General features: G+C 41.3%; 1 protein-coding gene across 5 annotated transcripts in view; it reads left to right on the forward strand.

The window, feature by feature from the left end:
• Nucleotides 1-18,426, forward strand: part of LOC109875158 (histone-lysine N-methyltransferase 2C) — a 147,661-nt gene that overhangs the window by 17,704 nt on the left and 111,531 nt on the right. For all 5 annotated transcript variants that reach the window (XM_031809662.1, XM_031809660.1, XM_031809661.1 and 2 more), the window contains exon 3: nucleotides 3,179-3,276. In XM_031809662.1, the coding sequence (XP_031665522.1) occupies nucleotides 3,179-3,276 (98 nt within the window). The remainder of the gene's footprint in view (nucleotides 1-3,178; nucleotides 3,277-18,426) is intronic.

Below are 18,426 nucleotides of genomic sequence, written 5' to 3' on the forward strand. Positions count from 1 at the left end.
CAGTTGGTCAGGATGACGTCTATGAGGGTGCCCTTGTTTACAGAGTTAGGGTTGTACCTGGTGGGTTCCTTGATGATTTGTGTGAGATTGAGGGCATCTAGCTTAGATTGTAGGACTGGCGGGGTGTTAAGCATATCCCAGTTTAGGTCACCTAACAGAACAAACTCTGAAGCTAGATGGGGGGCGATCAATTCACAAATGGTGTCCAGGGCACAGCTGGGAGCTGAGGGGGGTCGGTAGCAGGCGGCAACCGTGAGAGACTTATTTCTGGAGAGAGTAATTTTCAAAATTAGTAGTTCGAACTGTTTGGTGTGTATGATCCAAATGATTTGGTGACATTCTAGCCTATGTCTGTAGGCCCCTCCATAGACCCCCAAATACTGGTATGGACAATAATAATACTACTGACTGGTTCAAAGGTCATTGTCCTCCTTCTGTTTGTACTACTGCAGCTGCAACCATATGGCATTTCTGCTCATTTACAGCTTGTCGCTGTGTGTAGCACAACCTCTGTCCATATTACACCTCTCATCATCCAGATTGATCATAGGATGTTTGTGTTAAGCATAAGTCTGTAACTTCTGCTTGTCCATAACATAAACCCACCTCCACCAGGGGACCTCTGTTCACAACGTTCGTTGACATCAGCAAACCGCTCGCTCAACGCCATACACGTGGTCTGCGGGTGTGAGGCCGGTTGGACGTACTGCCAAATTCTCTAAAACGACGTTGGAGGCAGCTTATGTTACAGAAATGAACATGGACATTCCTGCCGTTAGCATGCCAATTGCGCGCTCCCTCAAAACTTGAGACATCTGTGGTATTGTGTTGTGTGACAAAACTGCGAATTCTATAGTGGCCTTTTATTGTCCCCAGCACAAGATACACCTGTGTAATGATCATGCTGTTTAATCAGCTTCTTGATATGCCACACCTGTCAGGTGGATGGATTATCTTGGTAGAGGAGATAAGCTCACTAACAGGGATGTAAACAAATATGTGCACAACATTTTAGAGAAATAAGATTTTTTCACGATTTTTTGTGCATATGAACATTTTCTGGGCTCTTATTTGAGCTCATGGGACCAACACTTTACGTGTTGCTGTAACATTTTTGTTCAGTGTATATTGAAGATCATTGAAAGTCGGGAGGGAGAATCGTGCTCCTCCTACTTGCCCCCTCCCTATTACCTCTTGCCCACACCCCCATGCCCTCCATGGTACCAGCAGCTTGCACCAACACATACCACTCTGCCTTGCCTTGCCCCAGCGGCCTGAGTGCCTCCATTAAGAATCAGTGACAGCTGTGACTATATTTAACTAATTCATGATCAACTCCCACCAGCCTCCTAAGGGAAGCCAACACAATAACTTTTCTATTTTTCTTCATTGCTCTTTTTCTCCCTTTTCCCCCGCTCTTTTTCTCCCTTTTCCCCCCTCTTTTTCTTGCTCTCTCTTTCTTTCACTCATAATTTCTCTCTGGCTCATTTTTTCTCTCTCTTTCTCAATTCAAAGTGCTTTATTGGCATGGGAGACATATGTTTACATTGCCAAAGCAAATGGAATAGACAATAAACATTAGTAAACATTACACTCACAAAGGTTTTTAAAAAGAATATAGACATTTCAAATGTTATATTATTGGCTATGTACAGTGTTGTAACAATGTGCAAGTAGTTTAAGTATGAAAGGAAAAATAAACAGATAAATATAGGTTGTATTTACAGTGCTGTTTGTGCTCCTCTGGTTGCCCTTTTCTCATGGCAATGGGCCACACATCTTTCTGCTGTGATGGCACACTGCGGTATTTCGCCTGACCGACATGGGAGTTTAACAATGTTTGATATGTTTTTGAATTCTTTGTGGTCTGTGTGATCTGTGGGAAATATGTGTCTTTAATGTGGTCATACATTTGGCAGGATGTTAAGGAGTGTAACTGGCCTCCTGAGTGGTGCAGTGGTCTAAGGCACTGCATCAGTGCTAGCTGTGCCGCTTGAGATCCTGGTTTGAGTCCAGGCTCTGGCCGGCCGCGACCAGAAGACCCATTGGGAGGCGCACAATTGGCCCAGCGTCGCCCGGGTTAGGGGAGGATTTGGCCGGCAGGGATGTCCTTGTCCCATCATGCTCTAGCGACGCCTGTGGCGGACCAGGTGTACGGTGTTTCTTCTGACACATTGGTGTGGCTGGCTTCCGGGTTAAGCGGGCATTGTGTCAAGAAGCCATGCGACTTGGTTGGGTTGTGTTTCGGGGGAAGCATGGCTCTCGACCTTCGCCTCTCCCGAATCCGTACGGGAGTTGCAGCGATAAGACAAGACTGTAACTTCCAATTGGATACAACGAAATTGGGGAGAAAAAGGGATAAAACATTTTAAAAACGGCATTCCAATTTGCTCCATTTTTTTGTTGACTCTTTCCACTGTGTCAAGTAGTTGTCTTTTTATGTTCTCATAATTTGGTTGTCCTGGGGGTCTGTTTGTGTTTGTGAACAGAGCCTTAGAACCAGCTGTCTGAGGGGACTCTTCTCTACATTAGGGCTTTGTGGTGGAATGTGTGAACATTACTTCCTTTTAGGTGGTTGTAGAATTTAACAGCTCTTTTCTGGATGTTGATAACTAGTGGGTATAGTCCTCGTTCTGCTCTGCATGCGTTGTTTTGGGGTTTTGCGTTGTACATTAAGTATAATTAAGTATAATAAGTATCATTTGAGTCTCAATTGGGTGTTTGTCCCATTTTCTGAATCCTTGGTTGGTGAGTGGACCCCAGACCTCACAACCATAGAGGACGATGGGTTCGATAACTGATTGAAGTATTTCTAGCCATATCCTAATTGGGATGTTGAGTTTTATTTTCCTTTTGATGGCAGCCTTGTGGAAGTTAGCTGTGGTGTTGATGTTTAGGCTGAGGTAGGTGTCATTCTTTGTAGGTTCTACGGCAACAGTGTCTAGATAAATATTATATTTGTTGTCTTGGTTACTGGACCTTTTTTGGAACACCGTTATTTTTGTCTTCAGAGTCTATCAGAATCTGTGCAGAATAGCTAGGTGCTGCTGTAGGCCCTCCTTGGTTGGGGACAGAAGCACCAGATCATCTGCAAACAGTAGACATTTGATTTAGTAGGGTGAGGCCGGTTGCTGCAGACTGTTCTAGTGCCCTCACTAATTCATTCTCTCTCTCTCAGGGGGCGTACCAGAGGTAGAGTGGTTGTGGAGGAGGAGGACAGCAGCATGGACGGGACGGAGGCAGCCGCCTCAGGGAGCCCCCCTCAGGACACAACAGGTCAGTCACCCCCCCCTCCATGTGAGACCTAGGTGGTCACCTTTAGTCCTGTCTATTTTGGTCTTGACTGCACTGGTGAGTGGTATGGAACTCCAGCTGAACTCAGAGCGTACACATCCTGACTGACGAGAGTATACAGATATACAGAGAGTGTTTCTGAAAATGCATACTACTGTGCTCTGAGCATGCAAATTGGAGCACAGGAGAGTCCAAATCAAAGTATGCGAAATGGAGCACGGCGGGCGCTTCTCAAATATATATTTTGAAGCATTGATGCTTCAACGGTAAGTATGCAAGGAAATATGAAGCAACCACATAAAAAATGACAAAACGTTTATTGAAATCAATGGCAGACATTATTTGAGCGGAAGCGAGAGGATATACAATGACTTTGGAATGAAATGTTGCCTACAATATTTTATCTTGATACGTTAGTAAATACATGCTGTGTTAATGTTACCTGCCTACGTACCATAGATAGCAAGCCCATAATACGTCAATAGGGCTAACAACTAGTACTGTTAGCTTGCCAGATAGCCGCGAAGAATTGTTAGCTTGCTACCCGCAAATAATTGTTAGCTAGCTACCCACGAAGAATTGGCAGCTAGCTACCCACGAAGAATTGGTAGCTAGCTACCCACGAAGAATTGATCTATCTTGCATAATATTAGTTTTCGGTCATTTTTGCCTGTTAACCAGTCTGGTTAGCTACATGATTAGGATTCACAAACAGCTAGCTGATAGTTATGAAGTGAATCAGTTGCTTCGTGTGTATCTTGTTTCGTCTATATTGCCATTGTTGTCTTGGCTGGAAGACGGTTCAGAGAATGAGTACTGTAAGTCAATAGGGCTAACTGGCTAGCCATGAAGAATTTGTAGCTACCCATGAAAAATGCACAGATCTTCCTTGCATAACATTAGTTTTAGGTCATTTTTGCCTGTTTAACTAGCTGGCTTGCTAGATTATTACGATTCACATATCTAGCTGATAATTATTAAGTAAAATATTTACTTTGTGTATTTCTTGATTTGTCTATTGTTGCCATTGTCCTGGCTAGAAGAAGGTTCCGTGAATGGGAAGGTGAAGCGTGAGGTAATACAGTAGGGGGAGTGCGAGTGCTTCTCAAATGTATTGTTTATACGTTCTCCACACTCTCGTCCTCACAAGAATGTACTCAAGAGAACGTGTTCGGAGAATGCACTCGGAGCATGAGAGTGTGGAGCACGGTACTATGCATATTGAGAGTCTCAGGGTCTCTGTCTGTCTGTCACTCTGTCACTCTGTCTGTCACTCGGTCTCTCTCGGTCCGTCTCTGTCGGTCTCTCGCTCTCTGTCTGTCTCTTGGTCTCTGTTTCTGTTTGTCTCTTGGTCTCTGTCAGCCTCTGTCTGTGTCTCGGTCGGTCTCTCTGTCTGTGTCTCGGTCTCTCGGTCTCTGTCTCTGTCTCTCTCTCTGTCTGTTTCTGTTTGTCTCTTGGTCTCTGTCAGCCTCTGTCGGTCTCTCTCTGTCACTCTGTCTCTCTCGGTCTGTATCTCTCTGTCTGTCTCGGTCTGTCTGTCTCGGTCTGTCTGTCTCGGTCTGTCTGTCTCAGTCTGTCTGTCTCGGTCGGTCGGTCTCGGTCCGTCTCTCGGTCTCGGTTTGTCTGTCTGTCTCTGTCGATCTCTCGGTCTTGGTCTGTTTTTCGGTCTGTCTTTACTTTCTCTTGCTTCCTCTCCATGCTCCCTCTCCTCGGTCTCTCTTTCTCTGGTCGGTCTGTCAGTCGGTCTGTTGGTCTGTCTGTCTGTTCGTCTGTCTGTTCGTCTGTCTGTTCGTCTGTCTGTTCGTCTGTCTGTTCGTCTGTCTGTTCGTTCGTTCGTTCGTTCGTTCGTTCTGCACTGGTTTGTTCTTCACTGTTTTGTTCTTCACTGTTTGCCCTTTCTTGTGTCAACAGGTCACACATCTTGCTGCTGTGATGGCACATTGTTGTATTTCACCTAATAGATATTGGAGTTTATCAAAATTGGATTTGTTTTCAAATTCTTTGTGGGTCTGTGTAATCTGAGGGAAAAATGTGTCTCTAATATGGTCATACATTTGGCAGGAGGTTAGGAAGTAAAGATCAGTTTCCACATTTTGTGGGCAGTGTGCACATAGCCTGTCTTCTCTTGAGAGCCAGGTCTGCCTACAGCGGCCTCTCTCAATAACAAGGCTATGCTCACTGAGTCTGTACATAGTCAAAGATTTATTTAATTCTGGGTCAGTCACAGTGGTCAGGCATTCTACCACTGTGTACTCTCTGTTTAGGGCCAAATAGCATTCCAATTTGCTCAGTTTTTTGTTTAATTCTTTCCAATGTGTCAAGTAATTATCTTTTTGTTTTCTCATGATTTAGTTGGGTCTCATGGTTTAGTTTTGTTGCTGTCCTGGGGCTTTGTGGGGTTTGTTTGTGTACAGAGCCCTAGGACCAGCTTGCTTAGGGGACTCTTCTAGGTTAATATCTCAGAAGGTGATGGCTTTGTCACTCTCTCTCTCTCTCTTACTCTCTCTGTCTCTTACTCTCTCTCTCTGTCTCTTACTCTCTCTCTCTCTCTTACTCTCTCTGTCTCTTACTCTCTCTCTCTCTGTCTCTTACTCTCTCTGTCTCTTACTCTCTCTGTCTCTTACTCTCTCTCTCTGTCTCTTACTCTCTCTCTCTCTCTCTTACTCTCTCTCTCTGTCTCTTACTCTCTCTCTCTGTCTCTTACTCTCTCTCTCTCTGTCTTACGCTCTCTCTGTCTCTCTCTGTCTCTTACTCTCTCTGTCTGTCTCTGTCTCACTCTCTCTCTCTCTGTCTCACGCTCTCTCTCTCTGTCTCGCGCTCTCTCTCTCTGTCTCACGCTCTCTCTCTCTCTCTCTGTCTCACGCTCTCTGTCTGTCTGTCTCTCTCTCTGTCTGTCTGTCTTACTCTCTCTCTGTCTGTCTCACGCTCTCTCTGTCTGTCTCATGCTCTCTCTGTCTCACGCTCTCTCTGTCTGTCTCACTCTCTGTCTGTCTCAATATTGCCAAAGCAACAATGTATACAATATACATTGTAACAAAATGATAAACGATAGCAAATAATAATATAAAATGGTAGTAAATAATACAAAATACAAAAATAACAACAATATAGTAGAAATTTAATAAATATGAAAAGCTAAACATGGAAAATGAAACTATAACTAACTTATAACTAAATAACTGTCATCTTCACCATTACATCAGTACTACAGCTACCATCATCATTACTACTACTACTACCACCACCATCATTAAACTGCTATCATCACCCTACTACCCATACCACTACTATTTGGAATGATAAACAACAATAATAATATAAATAACAATAATGGTAATAACAACAATAATACTAATAATAAGTAAGTTACTATTAACTATGCAGATGTTATTATCCAGTATCCCTCAGGCTATGGCAGGCAAATCAAATCAATCAAATCAGAGTTTATTTGTCACGTGTGCCGAATACAGCAGGTGTAGGTAGACCTTACAGTGAAATGCTTACTTACAGGCTCTAACCAATAGTGCGAAAAAAAAGGTGTGTGTGTAGGTAAGTAAAGAAATAAAACAACAGTAAAAAGACATTTGAAAAAAGAGTAGCAAGGCCATATACAGACACCTGTTAGTCAGGCTTATTGAGGTAGTATGTACATGTAGGTATCGTTAAAGTGACTGTGCATATATGATGAACAGAGAGTAGCAGAAGCGTAAAAAGAGGGGTTGGCAGGTGGTGGGACACAACGCAGATAGCCCTGTTAGCCAATGTGCGGGGGGCACTGGTTGGTCAGGCCAATTGAGGTAGTATGTACATGAATGTATAGTTAAAGTGACTATGCATATAAGATAAACAGAGAGTAGCAGCAGCGTAAAAGAGGGGTTGGGGGGGCACACAATGCAAATAGTCCGGGTAACCATTTGGTTACCTGTTCAGGAGTATTATGGCTTGGTGGTAAAAACTGTTGAGAAGCCTTTTTGTCCAAGACTTGCAGCCAAATACATATTTGGCTACAAGAGGAGCCATTGGTCCTTCGCCCATGAGTATTTTTTAGTTTTTCCTCTGGGTTTAATAAGTTAACATTTTGAATAAATGTAGTAATTTCTGTGAATAATTCATATCTTGGTGAGGAGTATTTCTCACCTTAAAGGATAAAGTGCATCTCTGTTTCTACCTCTCCTGTTGTGTGGTGACCACGTACACACTCCTCTTTGGGTAGCCATGTCTTTTTATGTCTACCGGTTTCTATTGCCAATTGGTGGTCACTCAGCCTGTACTTGGTAAGGATCTGTCTCTGCTTTGTATCTCTGACAGAGTAGAGATAATGAGCCAATTCATATTCTCTGTTTAGGGCCAGATGGCAATTTAGTCGGCTTCGGGATTTTGTTTAGTTTTTCCAATGTTGTAAATATGAGACCTTTGATTGGTTCATGTGTTTATTGGAATTCTTTCTTTTGAAGCAGTGCTGGTGTCAGCTTGATTGGTTAGGTCCAACACCAGCTGACTGAGAGGGCTCGTTTCTGGGCTCAGCTCTTGGGTTTGAAGTGCTTTAAATTGCAGATTTAATTTGGACATGAATTTAGATGTAGGCAAAAATTTTATGATCCTTTCTTTTCTTTTTTATTACCACTGGAAAGCGGCCCCATTCTGCCCTACGTGCATTAGTTGGTGTATTTCTCTGGACTTTTCCGACAGAATTTTGCATGTAGGGCTTCAATTGGATGTTTGTCCCACATATTAAAGTCCAGTTTATTGAGTGGCCCCCAAACCTCACTTCTGTAAAGAGCTATTGGTAGGATTACACTGTCAAATATTTTGGTCCAAATTCTAATTGGGATGTTGATATTGAAAATGTTAATTTTTATTGCATATAATGCTCTGCAGGCTTTTTCTTTGAGTGCATTCACTGCCATATTAAAGTTTCCCGATGCAGATATGGTCAGACCAAGGTATGTGTAATTTTTAGTGTGTTCAATTATGGTGTTGTTCAGGGTGAATTTATATTTGTGTTTCTAACTGTTTTCTATCTGTTTTTTTCGGGGGAAAATCATGATTTTCATTTTTTGGTTAGAATTTTTTTTTTACTGCCAAGGCCCAATTATGGCAATATTGCTCTAGAATATTAAGGTTCTGTTGAAGACCTTCTTTGGTTGGTGATAGAAGTACCAAGTCATCAGCATATAGCAGGTATGGTTTACCTCTGTGCCAGATAGTGTGAGTCCTAGGGCTGGAGAGTGGTCCAACGTGTGCTAATTGATTGATATAAATGTTGAAAAGATTTGGACTCAAACTGCAGCCTTGTCTCACACCATGACGTTGTGAAAGGAATTGTGTTCTTTGGTTTTTGTTTTATTTTTTATTGCACACTTGTTTTCTGTGTACATACATTGTATGAAGTCATACACCGCACCACCAAGCGCACTTTGGTGAATTTTGTAGAATAGCCCTTTGTGCCAAATATAATCAAATTATTTTTTAACGTCAATAAAGCAAGCAAAGATTTTGCCCTCTTTTTTTGGTTGATGTGTTAATTAGTGTGTCTAAGGTGTGTATATATGGTCAGTAGTGCGATGGTTGGGGAGAAAGCCAATTTGACATTTACTTGTCACTTTTATTTTCTTGAAGAAAGGTTTGAATTCTTGAATTCAAAATGCCACAGAAAATCCCAAGTTGCTGTTTACCCCTGTTCCTCTGTAATTATTGGGGTCTAATTTGTCTCCACTTTTGTGGATAGGGGTGATGAGCGCCTGGTTCCAGACATCAGGGAAGCAGCCAGAAGTGAAACCATGTTGAACAATTTAAGCACAGCATTTCGCAACTTGGGTGTGCTGTTTTTCAGCATTTAATTTCTGATGTTATCTAGACCACAAGCCGCCTTTGATTTTATAGATTTTAGCTTTTCATATAGTTCTTGTTGGGTTATTGGGTAATTTAATGGATTTTGGTTGTTTTTAATGAATTTCTAATTGGTTTTGTTGTAAGTCTTTTTGTGGGATGTTTTTGTATAGATTATCAAAATAAGTTTTCCAAATTCCTTCATATTGTATGGCTAATTCTTGTGGCTTTGTCGTGCTCGTTCCACATGTCCCAGAACTGATTTTGGTCAATTGCGTTTTCAATTTCATCAAGTGGTATAATTTGGTATAATTCAATTTCTTGCATTTCAGTGTTTGTTTATGCTGTTTCAAAGTTTCAACGCATTCATAGTGTAGTTCTGGGTTGTTTTGCTGCTTATGTTTTTCATTTGACATTTGTTTTAGGAGTTTTATAATTGTTTTACATTTGTTATCAAACCATTTTTCAGAAACTTTTTGTTTCTTATGTTGCATTTCTTTGGTTTTCTCAAATTTGCTTTCGATGTTGATTTTTGGAATATGCAATTTGATGTTTTGAGTAGCCGAATTGACACCTTTTATTGTTTTGGTATTGTGAGTTATTGAAGAACTGTATAGAGTTCATCATTTCATTTGAGTTCAATGTTTCAATGAATCTCTCCGCACTTTTTTGACCCCACCTGTACGGTTGGTTTATGTTGTAGAGTTTATTGTGCTGTTTGTACCCCACCTGTACGGTTGGTTTATGTTGTAGAGTTTATTGTGCTGTTTGTACCCCACCTGTACGGTTGGTTTATGTTGTAGAGTTTATTGTGCTGTTTTGACCCCACCTGTACGGTTGGTTTATGTTGTAGAGTTTATTGTGCTGTTTTGACCCCACCTGTACGGTTGGTTTATGTTGTAGAGTTTATTGTGCTGTTTTGACCCCACCTGTACGGTTGGTTTATGTTGTAGAGTTTATTGTGCTGTTTGTACCCCACCTGTATGGTTGGTTTATGTTGTAGAGTTTACTGTGCTGTTTGTACCCCACCTGTACGGTTGGTTTATGTTGTAGAGTTTATTGTGCTGTTTGTACCCCACCTGTACGGTTGGTTTATGTTGTACAGTTTATTGTGCTGTTTGTACCCCACCTGTACGGTTGGTTTATGTTGTAGAGTTTATTGTGCTGTTTGTACCCCACCTGTACGGTTGGTTTATGTTGTAGAGTTTATTGTGCTGTTTGTACCCCACCTGTACGGTTGGTTTATGTTGTAGAGTTTACTGTGCTGTTTGTACCCCACCTGTACGGTTGATTTATGTTGTAGAGTTTATTGTGCTGTTTGTACCCCACCTGTACGGTTGGTTTATGTTGTAGAGTTTATTGTGCTGTTTGTACCCCACCTGTACGGTTGGTTTATGTTGTAGAGTTTATTGTGCTGTTTGTACCCCACCTGTACGGTTGGTTTATGTTGTAGAGTTTATTGTGCTGTTTTGACCCCACCTGTACGGTTGGTTTATGTTGTAGAGTTTATTGTGCTGTTTTGACCCCACCTGTACGGTTGGTTTATGTTGTAGAGTTTATTGTGCTGTTTGTACCCCACCTGTACGGTTGGTTTATGTTGTAGAGTTTATTGTGCTGTTTGTACCCCACCTGTACGGTTGGTTTATGTTGTAGAGTTTATTGTGCTGTTTGTACCCCACCTGTACGGTTGGTTTATGTTGTAGAGTTTATTGTGCTGTTTGTACCCCACCTGTATGGTTGGTTTATGTTGTAGAGTTTATTGTGCTGTTTGTACCCCACCTGTACGGTTGGTTTATGTTGTAGAGTTTATTGTGCTGTTTGTACCCCACCTGTACGGTTGGTTTATGTTGTAGAGTTTATTGTGCTGTTTGTACCCCACCTGTACGGTTGGTTTATGTTGTAGAGTTTATTGTGCTGTTTGTACCCCACCTGTACGGTTGGTTTATGTTGTAGAGTTTATTGTGCTGTTTGTACCCCACCTGTACGGTTGGTTTATGTTGTAGAGTTTATTGTGCTGTTTGTACCCCACCTGTACGGTTGGTTTATGTTGTAGAGTTTATTGTGCTGTTTGTACCCCACCTGTACGGTTGGTTTATGTTGTAGAGTTTATTGTGCTGTTTGTACCCCACCTGTACGGTTGGTTTATGTTGTAGAGTTTATTGTGCTGTTTGTACCCCACCTGTACGGTTGGTTTATGTTGTAGAGTTTATTGTGCTGTTTTGTTTAATGAATATTGCCGGTTAATTTCTTCAGAAACACGTTGATCTGGCTGTGATCTGACAATGGTGTCTGTGTTCTGACAGTGAATGCACTAATGGAGGAGGGGTCAATGTCATTGATGGCATAATCAACTACACTTGTCCCAAGAGCTGAGCAGTAAGTAAACCGACCTAAAGAGCCCCCTCTGATTCTACCATTAAGCATGTACAACCTAAGGCTTGACAGAGATGCACTAACTCCTTCCCATTTTTGTTCAGTATTTGGTCAAGACTGTTTCTATTATTGTACAAGGAGGGGTGTCCAAATATGTGGTGGTTACCTCCCGCATCAGTGTAGTCAGGCTCAGAACCTGTTCTTGCATTGAATTCTCCACAAGGAAGCACTTTACCCTCTGCCTGAAATGTAATGATTTCTGTATGGAGATTGTCAAAAAACTGTTCATCATAATATGATGAATCTGAAGGGGGATCATAAGCTGCACATATGTATACATCATTGTCACAATAGATTGTACCTTTGTTACGTTTTAGCCAAATGTGATTTAGTACCTTTTTTCATTTCATTCAGTGCTAAGTCCTGCTTATGCCAAATGATGATTCCACCTGAGTCCCGGCCCCGTTTAACATTTTTATGTTTGATTGATGGTAGTAAAATGTATCTTTAGCCTGAGGGACACTGAGTATTTGTCTCCATGACACCATGTTTCCAGTAAGATTATGATGTCCTGGCCCTTGATGTTTTTAATCAATTCTGGATTTGTTTTATAACCAAAATGTGAAGAGTATAGGCCCTGGATATTCCAAGAGCTGATAGTTAATGATCTCATTTCTAGTAAGTGATATTCACTGGTTTGAGTAAAGTACATTGAAAAAAAAGTACTATAGCTATATACACACACACACACATACACCATTACATATAATAATTATTATAATACCAGTGCCAATAAAATAAAGAATAGTTGTAAACAAATTCTGGAATTTGATGGAACTTGATGGAATAAGATTGCACCAAAAATAAGTACAACGCAATGCAGAGTTGCAAAGAAAAAGCCATATCTCAGACTGGCCAATAAAAATAAAAGATTAAGATTGGCAAAAGAAACACAGAGGAACTCTGCCTAGAAGTCCAGCATCCCGGAGTCGCCTCTTCACTGTTGACGTTGAGACTGGTGTTTTGTGGGTACCATTTAATGAAGCTGCCAGTTGAGGACTTGAGGGTTCTGTTTCTCAAACTAGACACTCTAATGTACTTGTCCTCTTGCTCAGTTGTGCGCCGGGGCCTCCCACTCCTCTTTCTATTCTGGCTAGAGCCCGTTTGCGCTGTTCTGTGAAGGGAGTAGTACATAGCGTTGTACCAGATCTTCAGTTTCTTGTCAATTTCTCACATGGAATAGCCTTCATTTCTCAGAACAAGAATAGACTGATGAGTTTCTAGACATTTTGAGCCTTTAATCGAACACCCACAAATGCTGATGCTCCAGATATTCAACTAGTTTCTAAGACAGTTTTATTGCTTCTTTAATCAGAACAACAGTTTTCAGCTGTGCTAACATAATTACGAAAGGGTTTTCTAATTATCAATTAGCCTTATAAAATGATAAACTTGGATTAGCTAACACAACGTGCCATTGGAAAACAGGAGTGATGGTTGCTGATAATGGGCCTCTGTACGCCTATGTAGATTTTCCATAAAAAATCTGCCGTTTCTTGCTACAATTGTCATTTACAACATCAACAATGTCTACACTGTATTTCTGATCAATGTTATGTTATTTTAATGTACAAGAAATTATCTTTTCTTTCAAAAACAAGGACATTTCTAAGTGATTCCAAACTTTTGAACGGTAGTGTACGTATGTCCCCATTGGCAGTAAAACATAATCAAGCCTATTTCTTTCACTTACTTGCTGTGCTGTTTCGTTGTTCATTTGTTCAGTCGTTTCATTCTCAACCAGGATTTCTATGGAACGCCGTTTGGGTCTTTGCTATGGAACGCCGTTTGGGTCTTTGCTATGGAACGTCCTTTGGGTCTTTGCTATGGAACGCCGTTTGGGTCTTTGCTATGGAACGCCGTTTGGATCTTTGCTATGGAACGCCGTTTGGGTCTTTGCTATGGAACGCCGTTTGGGTCTTTGCTATGGAACGCCGTTTGGGTCTTTGCTATGGAACGCCGTTTGGGTCTTTGCTATGGAACGCCGTTTGGGTCTTTGCTATGGAACGCCGTTTGGGTCTTTGCTATGGAACGCCGTTTGGGTCTTTGCTATAGAACGCCGTTTGAGTCTCTGCGTGTCAAAAAATATACTATTTAACACTTTTTGACGTGTCAAATAAGCTTGTTGACCAATCAGGACCTGAATACAACATACATTTTTAACGTAATTATTACTAGAGGTCGACCGATTATTATTTTCCAACGCCAATGCCGATTATTGGAGGACCAAAAAAGCCGATACAGATTAATCGGCCGCTTTAAAAAACAAATAAATAAATAAATAATAATAATGTGTTTGTAATAATGACAATTACAACAATACTGAATGAACACTTATTTTAACTTGATATAATACATTAACAAAAATCTATTTAGCCTTAAATAAATAATGAAACATGTTCAATATGGTTTAAATAATGCAAAAACAAAGTGTTGGAGAAGTAAAAGTGCAATAAGTGCTGTTTGAAGGAATGTTTACGAGCCTGCTGCTGCCTACCATCGCTCAGTCAGACTGCTCTATCAAATCATAGACTTAATTATAATAAACACACAGAAATACGAGCCTTTGGTCATTAATATGGTTGAATCCGGAAACTATCATTATTTCAGTGAAATACGGAACCGTTCGGTATTTTATCTAACGGGTGGCATCCATAAGTAAATATTCCTGCACAACCTTTGCATTGCACAACCTTCAATGTTATGTCATAATTACGTAAAATTCTGGCAAATTAGTTCGCAATGCGCCAGGCTGCCCAAACTGTTGCATATACCCTGACTGCGTGCAAAGAACACAAGAGAAATGACACAATTTCACCTACTAACCTGGATTACTTTTAGCTAAATATGCAGGTTTAAAAATATATACAGTGGGGCAAAAAAGTATTTAGTCAGCCGCCAATTGTGCAAGTTCTCCCACTTAAAAACATGAGAGAGGCCTGTAATTTTCATCATAGGTACACTTCAACTATGACAGACAAAATGAGAAAAAAATTCCCGAAAATCACATTGTTGGATTTTTTATAATTTTATTTGCAAATTATGGTGGACAATTTGGTCACCTACAAACAAGCAAGATTTCTGGCTCTCACAGACCTGTACTTCTTTAAGAGGCTCCTCTGTCCTCCACTCGTTACCTGTATTAATGGCACCTGTTTGAACTTGTTATCAGTATAAAAGACACCTGTCCACAACCTCAAACAGTCACACTCCAAACTCCACTATGGCCAAGACCAAAGAGCTGTAAAAGGACACCATAAACAAAATTGTAGACCTGCACCAGGCTGGGAAGACTGAATCTGCAATAGGTAAGCAGCTTGGTTGAAGAAATCAACTGTGGGAGCAATTATTAGGAAATGGAAGACATACAAGACCACTGTACATCCTCTATGTATTGATTGTAAGAAAGGCATTGGTGTTTATGGTTAGGTAGTCACTCGTCCAACGATTGTGCTTTTTTCGCAAATGCGCTTTTGTTAAATCATCCCCCAGCGTTGCATCGATTATATGCAACGCAGGACACGCTAGATAAACAAATAATATCATCAACCATGTTTAGTTATAACTTGTTTTTTTATAAGATAAGTTTAATGCTAGCTATCAACTTACCTTGGCTTCTACTGCATTCGCGTAACAGGCACGCTCCTCATGCAGTGCAATGAGAGGTAGGTGGTTAGAGCGTTGGACTAATTAACTGTAAGGTTTCAAGATTGGAAACCCCCGAGGAGACAAGGTGAAAATCTGTCGTTCTGCCCCTGAACGAGGCAGTTAACCCACCATTCCTAGGCCGTCATTGAAAATAAGAATGTGTTCTTAACTGACGTGCCTCTTTAAATAAAGGTATAAAAAAAAATTGGCGGCCAAAAATACAGATTTCCAATTGTTATGAAAACTTGAAATCGGCCCTAATTAATCGGCCATTCCGATTAATCGGCCAACCTCTAGTTATTACACATTGATCACACTATAATTCCTATTTGATATGTCACAACGGTTCATCGATACGTATGCTATGATCCTGGTAAAGTTGTCTCGTGCCACTACAGTGCTGGTCATATTTTTTTTTAGCTAGCTAGCTCATGGAGGCAAATTATGTTCTTCCCCAAAGACATAGCAAAATGACAATCTGTTTCAGTAACTATAGTTAGCTAGCTAACTATATAGCTAAGTGTCATCTAAAATAACCCTAATTTATAAGACGGTTCTTATTTGATTAATGGTGGTTGGACCCCCATCTATGTGAAGCTTGCCACAATAAGGATTAGCCACAATAGTGGACTTTGCGGTTAGCCTTCAAAAAAAATTATGGCATAATTCTACTATTTGCATTACTGTCAATAACAAACTTTTATTTTGAAGGCAAACCTCAAATTCCGCAATTGTGCCTGATCCTTATTGTGTGTAGCTTCACAACACATAACTTGGTGCGGTTGAGCCTCACTAGCCAGATGAAGCTAGCTGGCTGATTATAACGTTATCTTTGGGCAACCGGGTTAAGAAACTGGCTAGCTATTTATTTTCATGAACTGAAGTTAAATTTCAATAGGTGACCAACAAGTGGCAACCTAGCTAATACTTACTCACAAGGATTCCTAAATCATTGCTAAGAATAATGAAAATGACTGCAGGTTCTACTGGTCATTGTTTTCAGGCTGGTTGTATTGGTGCTAGCTTGGTACCAAGCTAAAACTAGCTACCCCAGAAGTGGGGTTCGAACAAATTATGCTTTATTATTGTAAACACATCATTCGTGGCCGGTGTTTGCTTGTTTGCAGACCTTTCTGTTCAGCTTTGACAGTGTTATTGTATCTTTTTTGACATGCAAAGACCCAAATGGCATTCCATGGTATGTATGTCGTGAAGCTTATAGCAGTGACATTATTGTGTTACTCCGGTAGGGCAACATCTGGAAAATAGCGCACTTCGTAGTGTGTACCGGTGCTCGACCAGTCAGCGAAAGTCAACATCACCCACAACAGAGAAAGGTTGATTGTCAAGGGCAACGAATTCCATTATCTTGGCTTTAATGGATTTCGCCTTTGAGTTGTCTCGCTGAAATTTTGTTAATCTTACAAATGACTACTCGACTTGTTGACTGCTCGATCCACACAGCATACAGTGTGGGTTAGTTTAGGAATGCTGTGATGCACATATAGTGCAACATTTTACGTGGTGTCATTACGTGGTGTACCTACGTTTATATAGGTATGCACATCGGTTTTGCACATCGGGGTGTTACCGATGTTGGCATTTTCAGCGACAACCACTGGCGCCCTGTGCTCTTCACAGATGAAAGCAGGTTCAAGTGACAGACGTGACAGTCTGGAGACGCCGTGGAGAACGTTCTGCTGCCTGCAACACCCTCCAGCATGACCAGTTTGGCGGTGGGTCAGTCATGGTGTGGGGTGGCATTTCTTTGGGGGGCCGCACAGCCTTCCATGTGCTCACCAGAGGTAGCTTGACTGCCATTAGGTACCGAGATGAGATCCTCAGACCCCTTGTGAGACCATATGCTGGTGCGGTTGGCCCTGGGTTCCTCCTAATGCAAGACAATGCTAGACCTCATGTGGCTGGAGTGTGTCAGCAGTTCCTGCAAGAGGAAGGCATTGATGCTATGGACTGGCCCGCCCGTTCCCCAGACCTGAATCCCATTGAGCACATCTGGGACATCATGTCTCGCTCCATCCACCAACGCCACGTTGCTCCACAGACTGTCCAGGAGTTGGCAGATACTTTAGTCCAGGTCTGGGAGGAGATCCCTCAGGAGACCATCCGCCACCTCATCAGGAGCATGCCCAGGCGTTGTAGGGAGGTCATACAGGCACGTGGAGGCCACACACACTACTGAGCCTCATTTTGGCTTGTTTTAAGAATGGGTTGATAAATTTGATTTCCATTGATAATTTTTGTAATTTTGTTGTCAGCACATTCAAGTATGTAAAGAAAAAAGTATTTAATAAGAATATTTCATTCATTCAGATCTAGGATGTGTTATTTTAGTGTTCCCTTTATTTTTTTGAGCAGTGTAGATTTTGGTCGGATTTGTATCATGTGATATACACTATATGCCTACCACTTTGAAGATGCAAAATATTTTTTATTGTGAACAAACAAGAAATTTGACAAAAAAACAGAACTTGAGCGTGCATAACTATTCACCCCCCCAAAGTCAATACTTTGTAGAGCCACCTTTTGCAGCAATTACAGCTGCAAGTCTCTTGAGGTATGTCATTAAGATTGGTACATCTAGCCACTGGGATTTTTGCCCATTCTTCAAGGCAAAACTGCTCCAGCTCCGTCAAGTTTGAAGGGTTCCACTGGTGTACAGCAATCTTTAACTTCTTACGGGTAGGTGGGACGGTAGCGTCCCACCTGGCCAACATCCGGTGAGATTGCAGAGCGCGAAATTCAAAAATACTAAATTCAAATATTTAACATTCTTGAAAATATATATGTTATACATCAAAATGAAGCTGAACTTCTTAAGTCATACCACAGATTCTCAATTGGGTTGAGGTCTGGGCTTTGACTAGGCCATTCCAAGACATTTACATGTCTCGAGTGTTGCTTAGCAGTATGCTTAGGGTCATTGTACCTGCTGGAAGGTGAACCTCCGTCCCAGTCTGAAATCACTGGAAGACTGAAACAGGTTTCCCTCAAGAATTTCCCTTTATTTAGCGCCATCCTTCAATTCTGACCAGTTTCCCAGTCCCTGCTGATGGAAAAACAACCCCACAGCATGATGCTGCCGCCACCATGCTTCACTGTGGGGATGTTGTTCTCGGGATGATGAGAGGTGTTGGGTTTGCGCCAGACATAGCGTTTTCCTTGATGGCCAAAAATCTCAATTTTAGTCTCATCTGACCAGAG

This window comes from Oncorhynchus kisutch, linkage group LG30 (genome assembly GCF_002021735.2).
Source record: "Oncorhynchus kisutch isolate 150728-3 linkage group LG30, Okis_V2, whole genome shotgun sequence".
NCBI lineage: Eukaryota > Metazoa > Chordata > Actinopteri > Salmoniformes > Salmonidae > Oncorhynchus > Oncorhynchus kisutch.